At 40.1% G+C, this 14,768-nt stretch overlaps 1 protein-coding gene across 2 annotated transcripts in view; it reads right to left on the reverse strand.

The window, feature by feature from the left end:
* Window positions 1-1,436: 1,436 nt before the first annotated feature.
* The window catches only part of CNOT10 (CCR4-NOT transcription complex subunit 10), a 33,072-nt gene continuing 19,740 nt past the window's right edge, over window positions 1,437-14,768 (reverse strand). For both annotated transcript variants that reach the window (XM_039549437.1, XM_019285804.3), the window contains 8 exons: window positions 14,518-14,694; window positions 11,823-11,903; window positions 7,034-7,147; window positions 5,543-5,673; window positions 4,736-4,771; window positions 4,507-4,634; window positions 3,193-3,268; window positions 1,437-1,731 (listed from right to left, as the gene is read on the reverse strand). In XM_039549437.1, the coding sequence (XP_039405371.1) occupies window positions 1,577-1,731; window positions 3,193-3,268; window positions 4,507-4,634; window positions 4,736-4,771; window positions 5,543-5,673; window positions 7,034-7,147; window positions 11,823-11,903; window positions 14,518-14,694 (898 nt within the window). In that variant the 3' untranslated portion in view covers window positions 1,437-1,576. The remainder of the gene's footprint in view (window positions 1,732-3,192; window positions 3,269-4,506; window positions 4,635-4,735; window positions 4,772-5,542; window positions 5,674-7,033; window positions 7,148-11,822; window positions 11,904-14,517; window positions 14,695-14,768) is intronic.

Here is a 14,768-nt window from a genome sequence, read left to right on the forward strand (position 1 = left end):
CCACACAGGGAGCATCTCGAACCTTTTGTATTTAATCAGTCAATCTACTTTGACGTAACGGATGTATCCGCTCCCTTTCTTCCGTCTTTCAGAAAGGTGATGGCTACCTACTTTTTCCTGATACGTTTTTTATTCCTAATGTTTCTAAACTGTTTGCCCCTACCTGAGGCCAGGGGTGCATTGCACCTCCTGCAGTGATAGAAAAGTTCCTGGAAAAGGCAGCTACGGGGTTGTTATTCTGAAAGGACTGAAAAGCAGTGCAGGCAGTTACCTGACACGAGGGAGAGTGCAGGTCTCAAGCTTGCTGCTGGACTGCTTCCTGCTGGAGACACACTCCACAACTCGCACTTTCATACACTTGCTGTTGTTTCTGTCCGCTGGTTTCTGCAAGATGGCAGAGACAAACCCAGGGCTGTCCTGCTGCCGCCTTCTCCTGGACACTGCATTACCTCAAGCTCACGTTACTGCGAGCAGAGGCTGCAGGCCCCACAGCCCAGTGCTGCTTGGAAAAGTGACCTTGGTGCTGGCTGGAGGCAAAGTACAACAGCAGCAGCACAGGGAGATAAGGTGGAAGCTCAGCTCTGTGCTGGAGATTATTAGGATAGCTGAAACGGCACAAAACAGCCCTGGAGGGACTGTGAGGAGAAGTGCTGGGCTCCTTGCTGGGCTCCAATTATCTTATGCCTGCATTAAGTCCCAAGGTAGGATGGCCCCTCCCCTCCTGTGCTCCCACCAAGTAACCCAGAGGAGGGTCCTTCATTATGCTGCCATCTTCGTTTGAGTAAAAGGTAGAATTTTTTTTTTGAAAGAAAGTATTCCTCTACAGTGGAAACTAGATTTAAAAACTGCCAAAACCCAACCAAAAAAAAAAAAAAAAAAAAAAAAAAGGAAAAAGCTCCCACCAAAAACACCCCATACCTAACAACAACAAAATGAACAAACAAAAAAAAATAACCCACACACAAAAAAACCCCCAAGAAACCAAAAGCAATGAAACAAAAAAACCAAGTAACACAAACAAACCCCAAACAAAAAAAAGCCAAAACAAACCCCAACTTTTTCCTTATAGCCAGGCACACACTTCCACTGTACCTGCACCATTACATGTTTCTGCTGGGCAAAGGAAAACCAGGGAGAGGAAAAAAAAAACCCAAACCAAACTAAAAGGCCAACAGAAACAGGTTCCCTCTTCTTTGAGGAAGAGCATGGCTCATATGTGTCAAAACAGCAGCCAACACAATAGTTCAGCTGCTATTTCAGCAGGACTTTAGTTCAGGTAAATGGTTCTCTCCACTCACTGCTCTCCCCTCTTATTCTATTCAAAAAGAGCTGAATTACACACTTGGATAACCTTTTTTTTTGGTAAATAAACTACCACTCCCATTCAAAGCAGCTACCAACCTCCCATCATTCATGAAATAACCTTTACAAACAAGTTTTTGGTTTACATCTTTTATTAAAAATTTACATAAACAAACACACTCCAGCAATTTGGGTATTCAGGTGTCCTAGGTTAAAAAAATATACAAAATCCCAAGCCCTCATGATCAGGGCAGCAGCAGGTTAAAGCACAACCTCACTTCCTTTGAACAGTGGTGAAAGCTGGCATCTGAATGGGCTGGAGTGAGTGGACTGGCTGGAAAACAGGCTTTTTCCGCATGTCAGAGAGTGTTTTCACAGAAGGGAGCAGCTGGTTCCTCTTGATGATCTGCAATGCCAGCTGCGTGTTACCTACAAGACAAGTTTCCATTAAAAAACCCAAAATACCATTTTATAACACATGAATTACTGTTCAGGGACAGAGCTGATGAGCCAGCCCTGGGCCCAGGCCAGGTACAGCAGCAGTCCTTCTTCTCTACTGAAATGCTGACATGGCCAGGAAAAGCAGTAGACAACAGTAAATTTGAAGAAAATAGTTTTGATTGAGTCCACCTATCCTTAACTGAAGACCTCACGCTTTTACCTCAGAGCTGGAAGATGCCAAAGCACCTTCTAATTTCCCAAAGGACACCTCTTCTCTCTCCCAGCTGCACAGCGAGGCTCTAGCTCTCACACAAAATGCCCTCACACTGTGACATTGCAGGCAGAAATGCAAATGCCAAGGGGACAAAACATGTTTTTAAAAGAAATATGATTTTCAACCGTATGTATGGCCCATCAAATAACCACCAATATAAATGGAAAACTTACTCTTCATTAAAAATTAAACTTGTAAAATTACAGGAGAAAAGACACTGAGTTCTGAGGACAGTGTTCCTCCCTCATACTTCTTTTCCACTGAAGTTTTCATTTCAGAGGAGCTGCACCATTTTGTTGTCATTTATAGAACAAAAAATGTCTTTAGCCTCTTTCCGTTATATACTTGGAAGGAGGTGAGGGATGTAAATCCCACTTCCTACTCTCTTCTGCTCTGTACATCGTTGTTGCGGAAATAAAGGTTCCCAAAATTCTAATTTAGAGACATCTTTGTAAGAAAAGCTTTACAGAAGTCTCAATTCCAAATGCAAATGCTCAAATCCTCTGCCTGCCTGCAATGCAACATCACTGAAGGGGAACAGGCACACAGAACATTTCACAACACTTGGATATTAAGTGCCCCTCAAGGGGCACAGGTCCACAACCGAGACAGCTTCAACCAGCAGCTGCACGAGGTCTGCTCACACTGCAGAATTCAAGTGCAACTTTTCCAGTTTCCCATTATGCAGAGCTTTTCCCTCATACAAACACAGTGAACCTTCAAAAGGAAGCATTTTGGAAGAGACAGTTATCATTATTACAAGCTTTGCTGCCATACTTGCTACACAGGCCTTGACAAGGCTTCTTTGGGAAACCTGGATTGTGGTTGCCTTTTAATGGAGAAAGCTTTCCAAACCCTCTTTTTAGTATAAACCTCATCAAGGGTTTCACTGAGCCTATCTGAGACCACTGACTTCTGCACAAAAAGTATAGAAAACTTCAGCTCAGGAAATGAGTGTTTAGGAAGTCTGGAGTGTGTGAGAACAGGATGGCAATAAACTATGGAAGTGAAGGTGCACATGCATGGATCCACAGCAGTGTAAAATGGAGCCGAGGCAGGGCCTAAAGGGTGTCATTCAAAATACTGGCACAACTCTATATGGAGTAGGAATGATGACTACTGCCCTCCTCCCTTTGTATCCCAAATTTAGGTTGATGGAACATTTCCCAACTTACCATTCTGTAATTCAAGATACACAGCCAGCAGGATGGCCTCTGGAGGGATCTCTTTGGGGTGGATCAGTGAAGCAGCCTTATTGAAAAAGAAGATGGTGGGGAGGAAAAAGTGCTTAAGAGAAAGATCCGGCACAAACAAAGTGCCCCTTGACAAGATTGCTACCACCATCTCAGGTAATAAAACTAACAATTCATTAACTAAGATCACATTTTTTCAAACTAATACACTCCATCAGGTTTAAGCATGCAAGGAGAGACTACAAGATTCTCTAAATAGCAAGATTGTTTCACACTAATTAGCAGGACCATCTGCTGTGTGCTTGTGTTCATATGGATCTGTAATTCTTGGGCCAGACTAGTGTGGTTTCCTGGTGAGGTGACAGGTAAAGGTAACCTCCACTGCTCCAAAGTTCAGCATCAAAGTTAACAACAATCATTCATTAGTTTTCCATATACAACCATTTTTCAGCTATGAAGTCAATGAATTTATTGTAGATGCAGAGCCCCACTATATTTTACATCCATGGCTGGCCTTGGACTCCTTTGGGCTTTACACAGGTGTTACAGAGCCCAAGCACAGACACCTGCCTCATCATAAGAAGCCTCAGGAAGAAAAAGAACCAGACAACTGCCCTAAGTAGCTGAGAGCCTCAAGGATTTGAATCTGTTCACATGCACAACTACTGTGAAATAATTTGGAAGCTGCTGTTTCAGTTGGTAGCTCAACAATGCATCCAAGTAGTCTTCCTGACAGACAGGAATGGCTGCAAAAAGAAACATCATGACTGAAAGAGACAGGTCCCAGACATGAGAAGGACCAATTGATGTGACACAGGCTAAGTGGAGACAGCATTTCAAAAGCAGTACTTGAGAATTCTTGGGACAAAAGGCAGACAAGGAACAGAACTGCAGTTTGTTCTCACAGCTCTAAAGACAATAGTTCTGATGGTGAGTTATTAAATGACTAGGGAAAAAGCCTTCTCTGAAATATAACAATTACTACTAGACCATTAAAAAGACCACAAAAAAACCCAAATAAACCAGCAAACTTAGAAAATATGAAAAGGCTTCCTTAGTCACCTTCCACTGTTCTGACATGACCTAAGGAAAAGAAAATGCGGCATATAGTGGTACTGAACTTTTTACACAAGCAAGAAATTTGGAATTCTTCATTTTGTTTCTAATAGAGACTGCAAATAAGGAGTCTGTAAATAAACTTGGGCTGTGAAATCACCAGAATTTGCTGTGATCTAAATGGCACTTTTAAGGAAGTACATTTCTCCCTAAAGGTGCCTTGAGATTTGTTTTTCATACCTGATGAAGACACTTTCGAGCTTTGTCATATTCACTCCTCAAGCAGTAAGCACTTCCAAGGTTAAATAACATCATTGTTCGTGCAGACGTGACCGAACTGGGGTAACACTGTGGTGTCTGCTTGCCAGCTGCAATGAAAAAAAAGTAAAAATCTTTTTTCTCTTACACTTCTATTCCAACTGGCCAAGTAAGTTCTTGTACTCTGCTGAATACAGTGGTTGGTACTTACAAGACTCCATTGCCTCATTCTCTCCTTTGTCAGACCCTGCAAAGAAAAAAAATACCAAAAACAAACCCTGTCATATTCTGTGACCTTTTTTAAAGGTTATTACAAAAATAATACAAAGATACAAATTTTCTGCTTTCTTCATGGTCTGACATTAAAGAGGGAAAACAGATCAGTTTGCTCAAGAGTTTATGTCTTGAAGATAGGAAGTCTTAAATGTGTTGTGCTTTTAGATTTGCAGATGAGTATAGGGAAGTTAAACTGCAGACATGTCACTGGAATCAGAGCTCTGTAGACTTCACTATACAGATGGGTTCTGAAGTACTTTCCTCTTACAGAATACACAGTCTTGCCAAGAAGACTAAGATACAGATTAACTAAGTTCTCCCCAGTCCTGTATCACACTAAGGTGGATTCCAAAGCAAAGCCTGGTTTAAAGACCAAAAAGGTGAAAGAGATGGTATGAAACCCAAACTTAACCATAATAGCACATTTAACAAAAGCAGCTTTCCAAAGTTTCCTTCAAACAAGTCAGAATACCACAATATACAGTCCTATTGATGCTACAGAATTAACCATTTCAGAGGAATGACAAACAGGGAAAAGACACACAAAACACAAAGTAGGAACTGAAGCCAGGAAAATAAAAACACAACAACAAACCCACAAACAACACTCTCCCCCACCCTGCAATAACCTACAGGTCTTAAAACAAAATGTCTTAATCATCATTATATTTGTGTCTAGAAAGTTACAGCAGGAAGGCAGCTGAAAGCATAACCAGTTATAATGAAGTGTGGATGCATTAACCTTGATCCTGCTCATTTGAAGAGATCCCAAGGGAAACATCAGTGACATTCTCAGGGTTCAAGTGAGTGATGGCATCAGATATTCTGTCTAGAGAGATGAGAGCTTCTGCTGCATACAAATGCCCGAGAAACCTACAACAGCGAAGGGTTAGGGTACAAATGTCAGCACAGCAATCCCCACAGTTTGTTATGTGAGTCAAGCAATGCAGTTTTTAATGTGAGCACATGGGAACTATTACTGGGAACACTTGCATGGAAATTAACTTGCTCATAAGGTATTGTCATAATACCCAGTTCTACCATTTACTGCTTTTAGGCACCAAAGTTATTAAAAAAAAACAACACCTGAATAATGACAATTCATCCATGCACAGGAATTACCATTCCACAGTGAAAGTACCTTGGTGTGGCTTTATTCACAGAATTAAGAAAAGCTACCCCAGAATATTAATATATCTACAATTTAAAGTGTTACATGACTTTACATTCAATAAAAATGTATTTTCCTGGGACCAAGATACACACCTCTTTGTCTTTGCAAAAAACCTGTCATTTAGCATTTCCTTCATTACATAATGGTAACACAAAATTATGTGTTACCTTGCAAACTCCTCAAAGATCCTGCTAATACAGTGACTGTGCAAAAGCATGAGCTCCTGCAGTAGTGTCAAGAACAGGAGCCAAAGAATTTAATTGGCATGGACCAGTTTAGAGCATGGTGCCAGCATATAAAAATAAGCATGAGTTACCTTTGCTTTCCACAAGTACATTACCAGTTTTGAAAACTGTTAGTACTGTAAAAACCTCTGCTATATTTTATCCTGTGTGTTAAATGCACAAAGTCAGAAGGATGGGGCTAAAGTTGCCTTTTTTGAATTTGTAGAGCTGTATGAGAACTGGGGGGTAGAAAAAGAATGCACTTTGAATATCCTTCAAAAAAGTACAGTGCCAAATGAGAGGTGAACAAGAGAAACTGAAGAATGGAACCTATATAAGCAGCAGTCGCAGCTGAAGTGACAAGTCCTGCACACACAAGATCTGGTACCCTGAGTGACTGAGCAAACCTTCCCCTCTGAGGCTGTAGTTTCATAAGTGACCTTTCAGCAGCGTGGGTTTGGGCTGATGTTGGCTACCCACAGCTGCACATCCCTGCCCCTTGTGCTGGGCCAACACAAGCACATGCAACCCTACAGTGAATCACAAGAGAGACCTAATGGTCCTGCTGCTGCATGGGACCCAGAGCTGGAGAAACAGCAACAGAAGCAGCAATAGATTCCAAATTATGTGGTATTCGTGCACAAAGGAGGGAATTCATGTTCCTGCGTGTCAATGGACACTTAGTCAGGGCTTCAACAAGAACAGGAGCAGGCCAAGCAATTCTTTGCATCAGATACAGAATTGGCAAGCAACTACAGACACTGGAAGTTTCAACTCAGAACTCTCCAGCAAAAAAACAGGGCTGAGGGAGAAGAAATGACCCCACCAGACTTACTTAAGAGACCCTGACAGCTTTGGTTGCTGTAGAAGTTTATCTGCATGATTCAATGCCATAAGATTATCCCCCAAAGCCAGAGCCACATAAGCACTGCACGCAAGGATCGAGCACCTGGAAGGAAACAGACAAAAAAAAAGGGGAGGGGGAGAAGCCATTATGTTAAATGGAGAATTCTGTGATTCCAAATACACTTGTTAAATTTTCTTTCTTGTTTAGTGCTAAAGAAATAAATCAAACTTTCAATAATGACTTCCCATCTAACTATGAAGTAAATGAGTTAGTGTTCATTATTTATGGGCTCAATTGTTCTACCAGTATAAACCAAGGATCACCATTGCGTGCTCAGTAAGATCTTGCAGTTTTCATCATAAATAACAGACTAAAAAAAGATGGACTTCACCATGTGTCATTTTTCTCATGGACAGTTTCCCTTTCTCACACTCTTGTTATTGGTCTTGCCTTGGACTCTCACTTGTACTCCTCTGCCCTCACCTTCTGTTGTAGAGAAGAGTAGCAGATTTCTAGATTTCTGTAAGACACAATCTACAGACACACAGTAGCTATCAATTAAGCTGTAATGTATTTCACTCTTCTATTGTACAATGTCTGCACACAGGGAGATAAACACTGGAGAATTTGGCATTTCCAGTTTTGTGTTCAGTTGAGAGCTGTAACCCTGTGCCAAGACTCTGACTGATCCATGGCATTTCGTTGCCATCACAGACTTTGCTTATCTTTCCAAAACCAGAAAATCTCTGGCAGTTCATCTAATGAAATCTGAACTACTCACATTTTCCATCTTCAAACAATAACCCCACATCAGGATGCCATCATTAGGCCAAGGTTCACACTTTGTAATAGCTCCCCCCCCTCACCAAACACTGTTCTTGGGGATATTTTCCACTTGGTAAAACATCATTCAGTGCAGGCTGCCTTGTCCTCAGGGCACAAGCCTCTGCCCATGATGCCCTGCTGTGAGCAGGACTCTGTTCTTCTCCAGGGAGGACAAGTGGATGCTCTGAGTGGGGTCACACGTTGGGAGTGATGGGAGGAGAGCCGTCAGCTCTCCCGCTGGTCGGCGGGCTATTATTGCGCCAACCTTCTGGCAACTGTCAAGCCTGCTTTTGGTCCAGCAGTAAGTCATGTAATTCATGACAGGACCTGGGGTGCCTTTATTCCCCTTTCCCAGGAGGCATGCTCCTTAATTATGCACAAGCAGGATAAGAAACTTCTCCAGTGTTTCCCCCTACCCCCCACTTCCTCTCCACCGTGCCCAGATGTCACATCAAATCAGAACACATACAAAAGGTTGAGAGAGGGAGAGGAAAGCTTCCCCAGCTCAAGTCCCAAACCTAAAATATTTCTCATAGGTTGTGACTGGGGAGGAGGATGGAATGGGGAAACAAAATTTTTGTAATAACAGCCTGCTTCTAACTAACCTCTTTTTGTCTCTGCCTCAAGGAAGTACACTTCTAAATCAGTAGAGATGCTGAGTGTCACCCTTAGTGCAAAATACCCTTAGACAGGTATTCAGTCAGGGCCTGCGGAGTTGGTTGCTACTGCCCTTTACAGCAATGTGTCTTACACTTCCCACAACTTTCTTAAAGCCTATTTTTATTTCTGCAAGTGTAAATTCGAATACAAGACGTGCTCCAATCACACAACAGGATGAAACCTACTCCTCTGCTCTAAGGACTAGTCATTATTTGGGCCACGTAAGAGCTAGCAAAAGCCTTCCGCAACAGCCATCTGAAGAGGAAAACATACAGGTTTCTTCCCCTGCAGTTGTGTTCTTGCACTTGGATCCATTGTTGAGTTGGCTGAACCAAATGCTCAGGAGAGCTGACAGCCAACCGGAGCAGAAGAATTGCACCACAAGGGAATAGACAAACTAGTTTTTCACCCCAGTCAGGATTCTGACAAAACTCCACAGGTCGCCTTTGAGCACGGCAGACTTCCAGCATCACCGAGCCTCCGCATGCCCTAAATAAAACTGCCTTTGCACTAGGAAAAAGAAAAATGTTTTTTTAAACTGCCAGATTATGTCAAACAGCCTCTTGTGTAGGTTTAGGCAACAAGATTTGTCAGCCCACACAGACTGCAAGTTTATGGAACCCAAACTCTGTTTCTGACTTGCCTTATTTCTCAGGGAAATTGCAAGTCAGAGCAAATCCAGTTCTTCAAAACTTAGTATGAAGGCACCAAAAATGACACTTCAAAACCATCAAGAGAACATCACTAATCTGAAAAAATTTCAAATAGCTAAGCCCAACAATGGATACAAACTATTTACTTTTTATGTTTCAACACAGGCAAACAATACAAAATATGAAGAAATACAGAATGCAGACTGAGCTTACTCCAAAGGGAACTTCAGCACCAGCAAAGGGGAGATGGGGAAGAACTACACAGTGGCTAAGAGTGAGGGAGAAGAGAATGAAACAGCTGTGAGTGATAATCATTGTAAGTTTCTAGTATTGTGACAGGGACAAACAGACCGCTGCAACCTTTAAATGGGTAACTGAGGCAAAACTGGGTGTGGAGAAAATGAATGATCAAATTATTCCTTTATCTGCTTTGAGGGGAAAAATTAAGGTTCTCACACAAAGACCTTCAATCTAGGGAGAATGACTACAACAAGGTCTATTGCTGTCCATCTCAACTTTTACAATAAAATCCACAAAATTTTCCAAATGTAGCACTGTGATCTACCAGAACTTCTTTACTCTTGATGCATCCTAACAGTGTTAGGTTGTGGTGTGTAGAACATAGCAGAGGCTGAGAGCAGAGCAGGACAACGTGCTTGTCCAAGGATAAGAAGCAGCAAGGAAAATTGTTTAGAACAAACTCAGAAGAAAAATCTGGAGTTTCTACTTCCAATGCATAAATTCTTAGCAATGATTGGTCTCCTCAGACTTTTAAAACCTTGCAGTTGAATTACTGCTTATTATGAGAATAGTCCACTCAACCAATTTGTGTACAAGCACCAAGCAATATATAGGACATGTAAACCTTTTCTAGATTATATTTTTAGCTTTTAAAAACTGTTCAGGGGCAAAGGTAAGTCAGGCATTTTCAACTCTTACAAGGATGCACAACTGTATAAAATCATCCAAGAAAAGCATTCACAGTCCCTTTTCAGTTCTAGAAGCAGGTTTTTCAGTCCAGTGACTTAGCAGGAAAAAACTGAACAGACACTTATTCCTTAGGATAATCCCTGACAACATCCAGAATCTTTTTTTCTTCATTTTCCCCGACTCGACAAGAATTTCCATTTTCTCACTTAGCTCCTTAGTGAGCAAGGCTACAGGAACACACTATTTACAATATAAATATACAAGATTACTATTTGAGTGTAACGTATTTTGCTTTTCAAAAATATCTTCAGAAGCTTAGAAATAGTTTCAGCAGAAACACTTTCTAGGAATGTGTAGTCCTCTAGATTAAACCAAAGCAGGTAGTAGGAGAGAAAAAAAATTTTTTTTAAAATCAATGCTTTTCCTTTCCTTATATGAATGAAGTTCTTTACCAGAAGCAGCTCACTGCTTCCTGAACTGCTAGGTTTTTCCTGACATGTTGTCAGATTTCATCAGTAGATAACAACAGATGATTGTGAAAGAAAAGACTACATATTAAAAAAAAAAAAAATCACAAAGTGACACCACGTAATTTTGACATGTGGCAGCCACATTTTCAACAGTCAGAAGGAGAAAAAACCCACAAAACCCACAAGCAACCCACATCACTGTTTTCAATCCAGCGTGTTTCATTTGGAGTAGTGCACTCTTGTACCACTTCAGAATAAATAACTGACGTCGCCTCACAGATTCCTCCTAAAGTGCTTTTAAATGAGTACAAGAAGATTTGCTACACATAGTGGAGCAAAGGAAAGGTTAAGCTGGTCATTATGAAACATAGGTTACCTGGGGTTAGGCTGAAACAGAGTGTTTACCTAAGAGTTCAAGTAGGAAATTACTGTATGCTTTGCCCATAATGGAAACTTAAAACAGATTTCTTTTTTCTAAACAGGTGCAAGCTTTATAGTAAGAGATTTTCAACAGGCTGGAAGCCACCTGAAACAAGTAACATTGCCAGTAAATGGTAATTGTTGGGGGAAAGTAAAGAGGCTCCAGACAATATGATACTTATTTACACACAAGTGAGTTATTCTATCTGGAGAACACTCAGACTCCTGAACAAGCAGTTTAAGGATCTTTGAGAACACATAAGGAATCTACAGTGAAATTTTACCTATGTTTTTGCATTGGGAGGAAGTCAAATGCCTGGACAGAGGCATTTTTACTTTCTATTTTATGCAAACTATGGATTTATTCTGGCTGAAAGGAACACCATTCTCATCAGTAAAAGCAGCTATGCTGCTTTCCACTTTCATTTTTTTTCCCATCCAATAAGCAGATAATGTGGGGACTGAATTCCAAACTTTAAAAGGAAAAGGTACATACAGTAATTTCCATCCCTTTCTACCAATGTCAACAGCCATTGTCAGGTTTCTAGCTTTCTCTTACGGGACTTGGTATTTTCAGCTTTGCCCGATATGTAATGCCAAACTTACAATAGTGGGATCAAACAGACTGATCTACCTAAATTGAAATTCTGGATGATTTCTATTTGTTCAGATTCAAAGCTCAGAAGAAAGGAAGCACACACATTTGAAAAACAGATTACCAGTTACAATTCAACATCCCAAGTGCCTACAGAAAAACCTAGGAATCACAATTAAGGAAGAGGCTTATTTAGTGGTGAATATTTTATGTTATTTACTTGCCTTAAATTCTCTAATTCCTGTTTCTTCAAAGGCGAAGAAGGAGGAGCTGCAATGAATTTATCCCCTTCATGACTTTTATTGCTAGAATAAAAAAGTGTATTATTATAATAAGTAATTTAAAAATGGTCAGTGTATTTATTCACTCTATTTAAAAGAACATAAAAAATTCTGCAGCCTAAAATAGAGGGAATTGAAGTTATTCAGAGATTGAGGCACATGCTCTTATCCTAACCATTCTATTTGAGAAGGAAGAAGTGGGACACTTGCTGGAAAGGATTTGACTGACAGACCAAACAACCCACACCATTCTTCACAGCCTTGAGCTATTTTTGAAGTTCAATGTAGGATAAACATTTTTAACTGGAGGGACACAGAATTTGCTGCATTTGTAGCTTCTCTTCTTTTAGCCTGTAAGAAAAGCAGTAAACTAGTTCTCTCTAGACATCTTGAAAACTAGTTACATAAACATTCTAGAAAGATAACCCACAAAGTGCTACAGCTTCCTTTAGACTTCTAGCTACCCTTTATTACAAAATGTCCTTTTTTTTTTCCAAATAAAATTCCACTTTCTTAAAATTGCACCTTGGTCTTTTGGGGGAGCATTTGGGGAGTATTCATTCTATTTAAGAAGTATGAAACTTCACCCTCCAATAAGCTGAAAGAATCTCCTGGAATGAAAATTGAAGAGACAGCTAATGGCTGTATCTTGGTAGTGAGAGACACCAAGGTCTAAAAAAAGATTTAAAAGAAAATTCAGAATTGAAACTGAGTCTGTCCACTTAACGAGAACTTTTTAATTTACCAGTTTCACATCTGTCTATTACAAATAGGTAAGATAACTCTAACATTCAAAACAAAGAGCAAAAAACTCCAAGGAAATTCATACTCAATACTGCTGTAGAGTATATACTTCATGCCTTTACCAAAAATTAGATTAAAAAAATACCCTTAGCCACTGAAAGTATTTGCTGTTTTCTTGTGAATAAGAGAAGAATCTGCCTTAAGAGTCAGCTTGCTCAATTAGTGGGATTTGCTTTAAAACCATCCTGTTTAATTAGTGTGATTTTCTTCAAATGCCTTGTATGTTCTACTGTTCCCTCACAGAGGTTCCCTTGTCCGAAGGAACAAATCCTTAGAGAACCTTTCAGAATGTGACATACAAATTCAAGAACAGCCTCCTTTGTTGTGGATATTTTGAAATTGGCAGTGACTACTGGGAGATATGAGGGAGTCCTTTCTTTAGCTTTTCTTCAGCTGAAGAAGCATCTGGTTTTGAAAGCAGAAGGTAGCAAAGGATCATACAGGGCATGTTTTCCTTTCCTCACTCCTACAAAAATAAACAAAAAACACCCCAACACAAAACAAAAAAGGAGGTCTTGTCTGAGTAAGGGCCACCATTCTGTTTTCATCACTGCCCCTCAGTGAGCCCCAAAAGCTTAAAATTGAACTCCCATTTAAACCAGAGAAGCTTCATCTCAATGGGCTGCATATATACTTGCCAGAGGAGTTAGATCACAACATCCAACCTCAGTAAAGAAAAAAGGAAAAAAAAAAACCGAAAGCAAACAGCCAAACAAAAAAAAACCAACAACCACCCCCTCCCCCCTCCAACTTTTGTAAGTCATATGGTCACTTGACAAGATAGATTGTAATTGGAAAAACAGAATTACAGAGAACAGCTTTCAAATACTGTTGTAACAGTAACAGCCACTAACCCCTAGCCACAGTCCATCTGCAGGCAACCCCACAACATATGAGGATGCACCTTGTGCCTACACAACACAGTGTGTGTGCAGTAAATCCTGCCTTCTGACAAATGGATCTTATCTTCTTAACATTTATCTGTACTCAGGTCTGACAAAACCAGCGTGTTTTTTCATTACTCTCTAAGTAGCTCAAGTTCTACCACAGACACTTTTTCCAGATGAGTTATTGTAACATTTCCCCTCAAAATGGTCTTCAATGAAAGTGCAGACTATGATCAAAAGTTACTCTTCAAAAGGAAGTCCAGAATGTATGAGATGATGCAATAAATTAAACCACCTTCCTTTACCATGCACTGTCTGCAAATTACGTTTTCTGAAACCTTAATGACAAAAAAAAGTTTTTCTTAAACTCTTTTCTGCAAAATATGATTTATTAAGCAATAGCTCCATGCTGGTTTCCTACTTCACTTTCTAAATCTAGATTCCCATTTTAAAGCAAACACAACAAAACATACTAAGACTGATGAATGTCAAATTTGATCATGGGGAAATGTTTACAACTGAGTTGCCAGACATTCATATACATATATATATATATTGAATCAAGTACACAGCGCATGTGCGCACACACACAAAATCACTGTAACATGTGAAACTTCACTTACAATTAGAGAAATACCAATATGCACAGCAGGAGGGTGTGGGAAAACACAACATTTGCAGCACAGAAAAAAAGATGGCCAAGGGAAAAAATAATTTCAGTGTTTAATTTAATAAAAGTTTTTAGGGACAGCAGGAATCAACTCAGTATTTTATTCTTAAATTAAAACAAGCAGCTAAACTATTTCTTTGAATAGTCCAACACTATTAAGAGAATTTACAAATATGTTCTATTTTTCTGCTAGCCAAACAGGGTAAGTAGCAGACACAGACTGTCAGCCCAGGGTTACTCTGGACAAAAAGAAAGGTTTATATTCAATTCTGTTTACCTGCATGCTTCACTGCTTTCACTGTTTTCTGTATTTCCCCCCAGCTGATTACTAGTTTTAGATCCATTTTCCTGCTTTGGCTCCTGTTGATCTTCTGGCAGCAGCAGCAAGGCATTTCTTAGGCAAATTGCTGCAAACTCCATGCTGGCTACAGGTATTGCTGATGACTGCCCATCACTTAAAGAGACAAAGAAGTTGACCAATAAGAAGCAGTCCTACTACATTAAAAATAAAAGCAGAGCTCCAGAAAT

The sequence above is a fragment of the Corvus cornix genome, chromosome 2, assembly GCF_000738735.6.
Source record: "Corvus cornix cornix isolate S_Up_H32 chromosome 2, ASM73873v5, whole genome shotgun sequence".
NCBI lineage: Eukaryota > Metazoa > Chordata > Aves > Passeriformes > Corvidae > Corvus > Corvus cornix.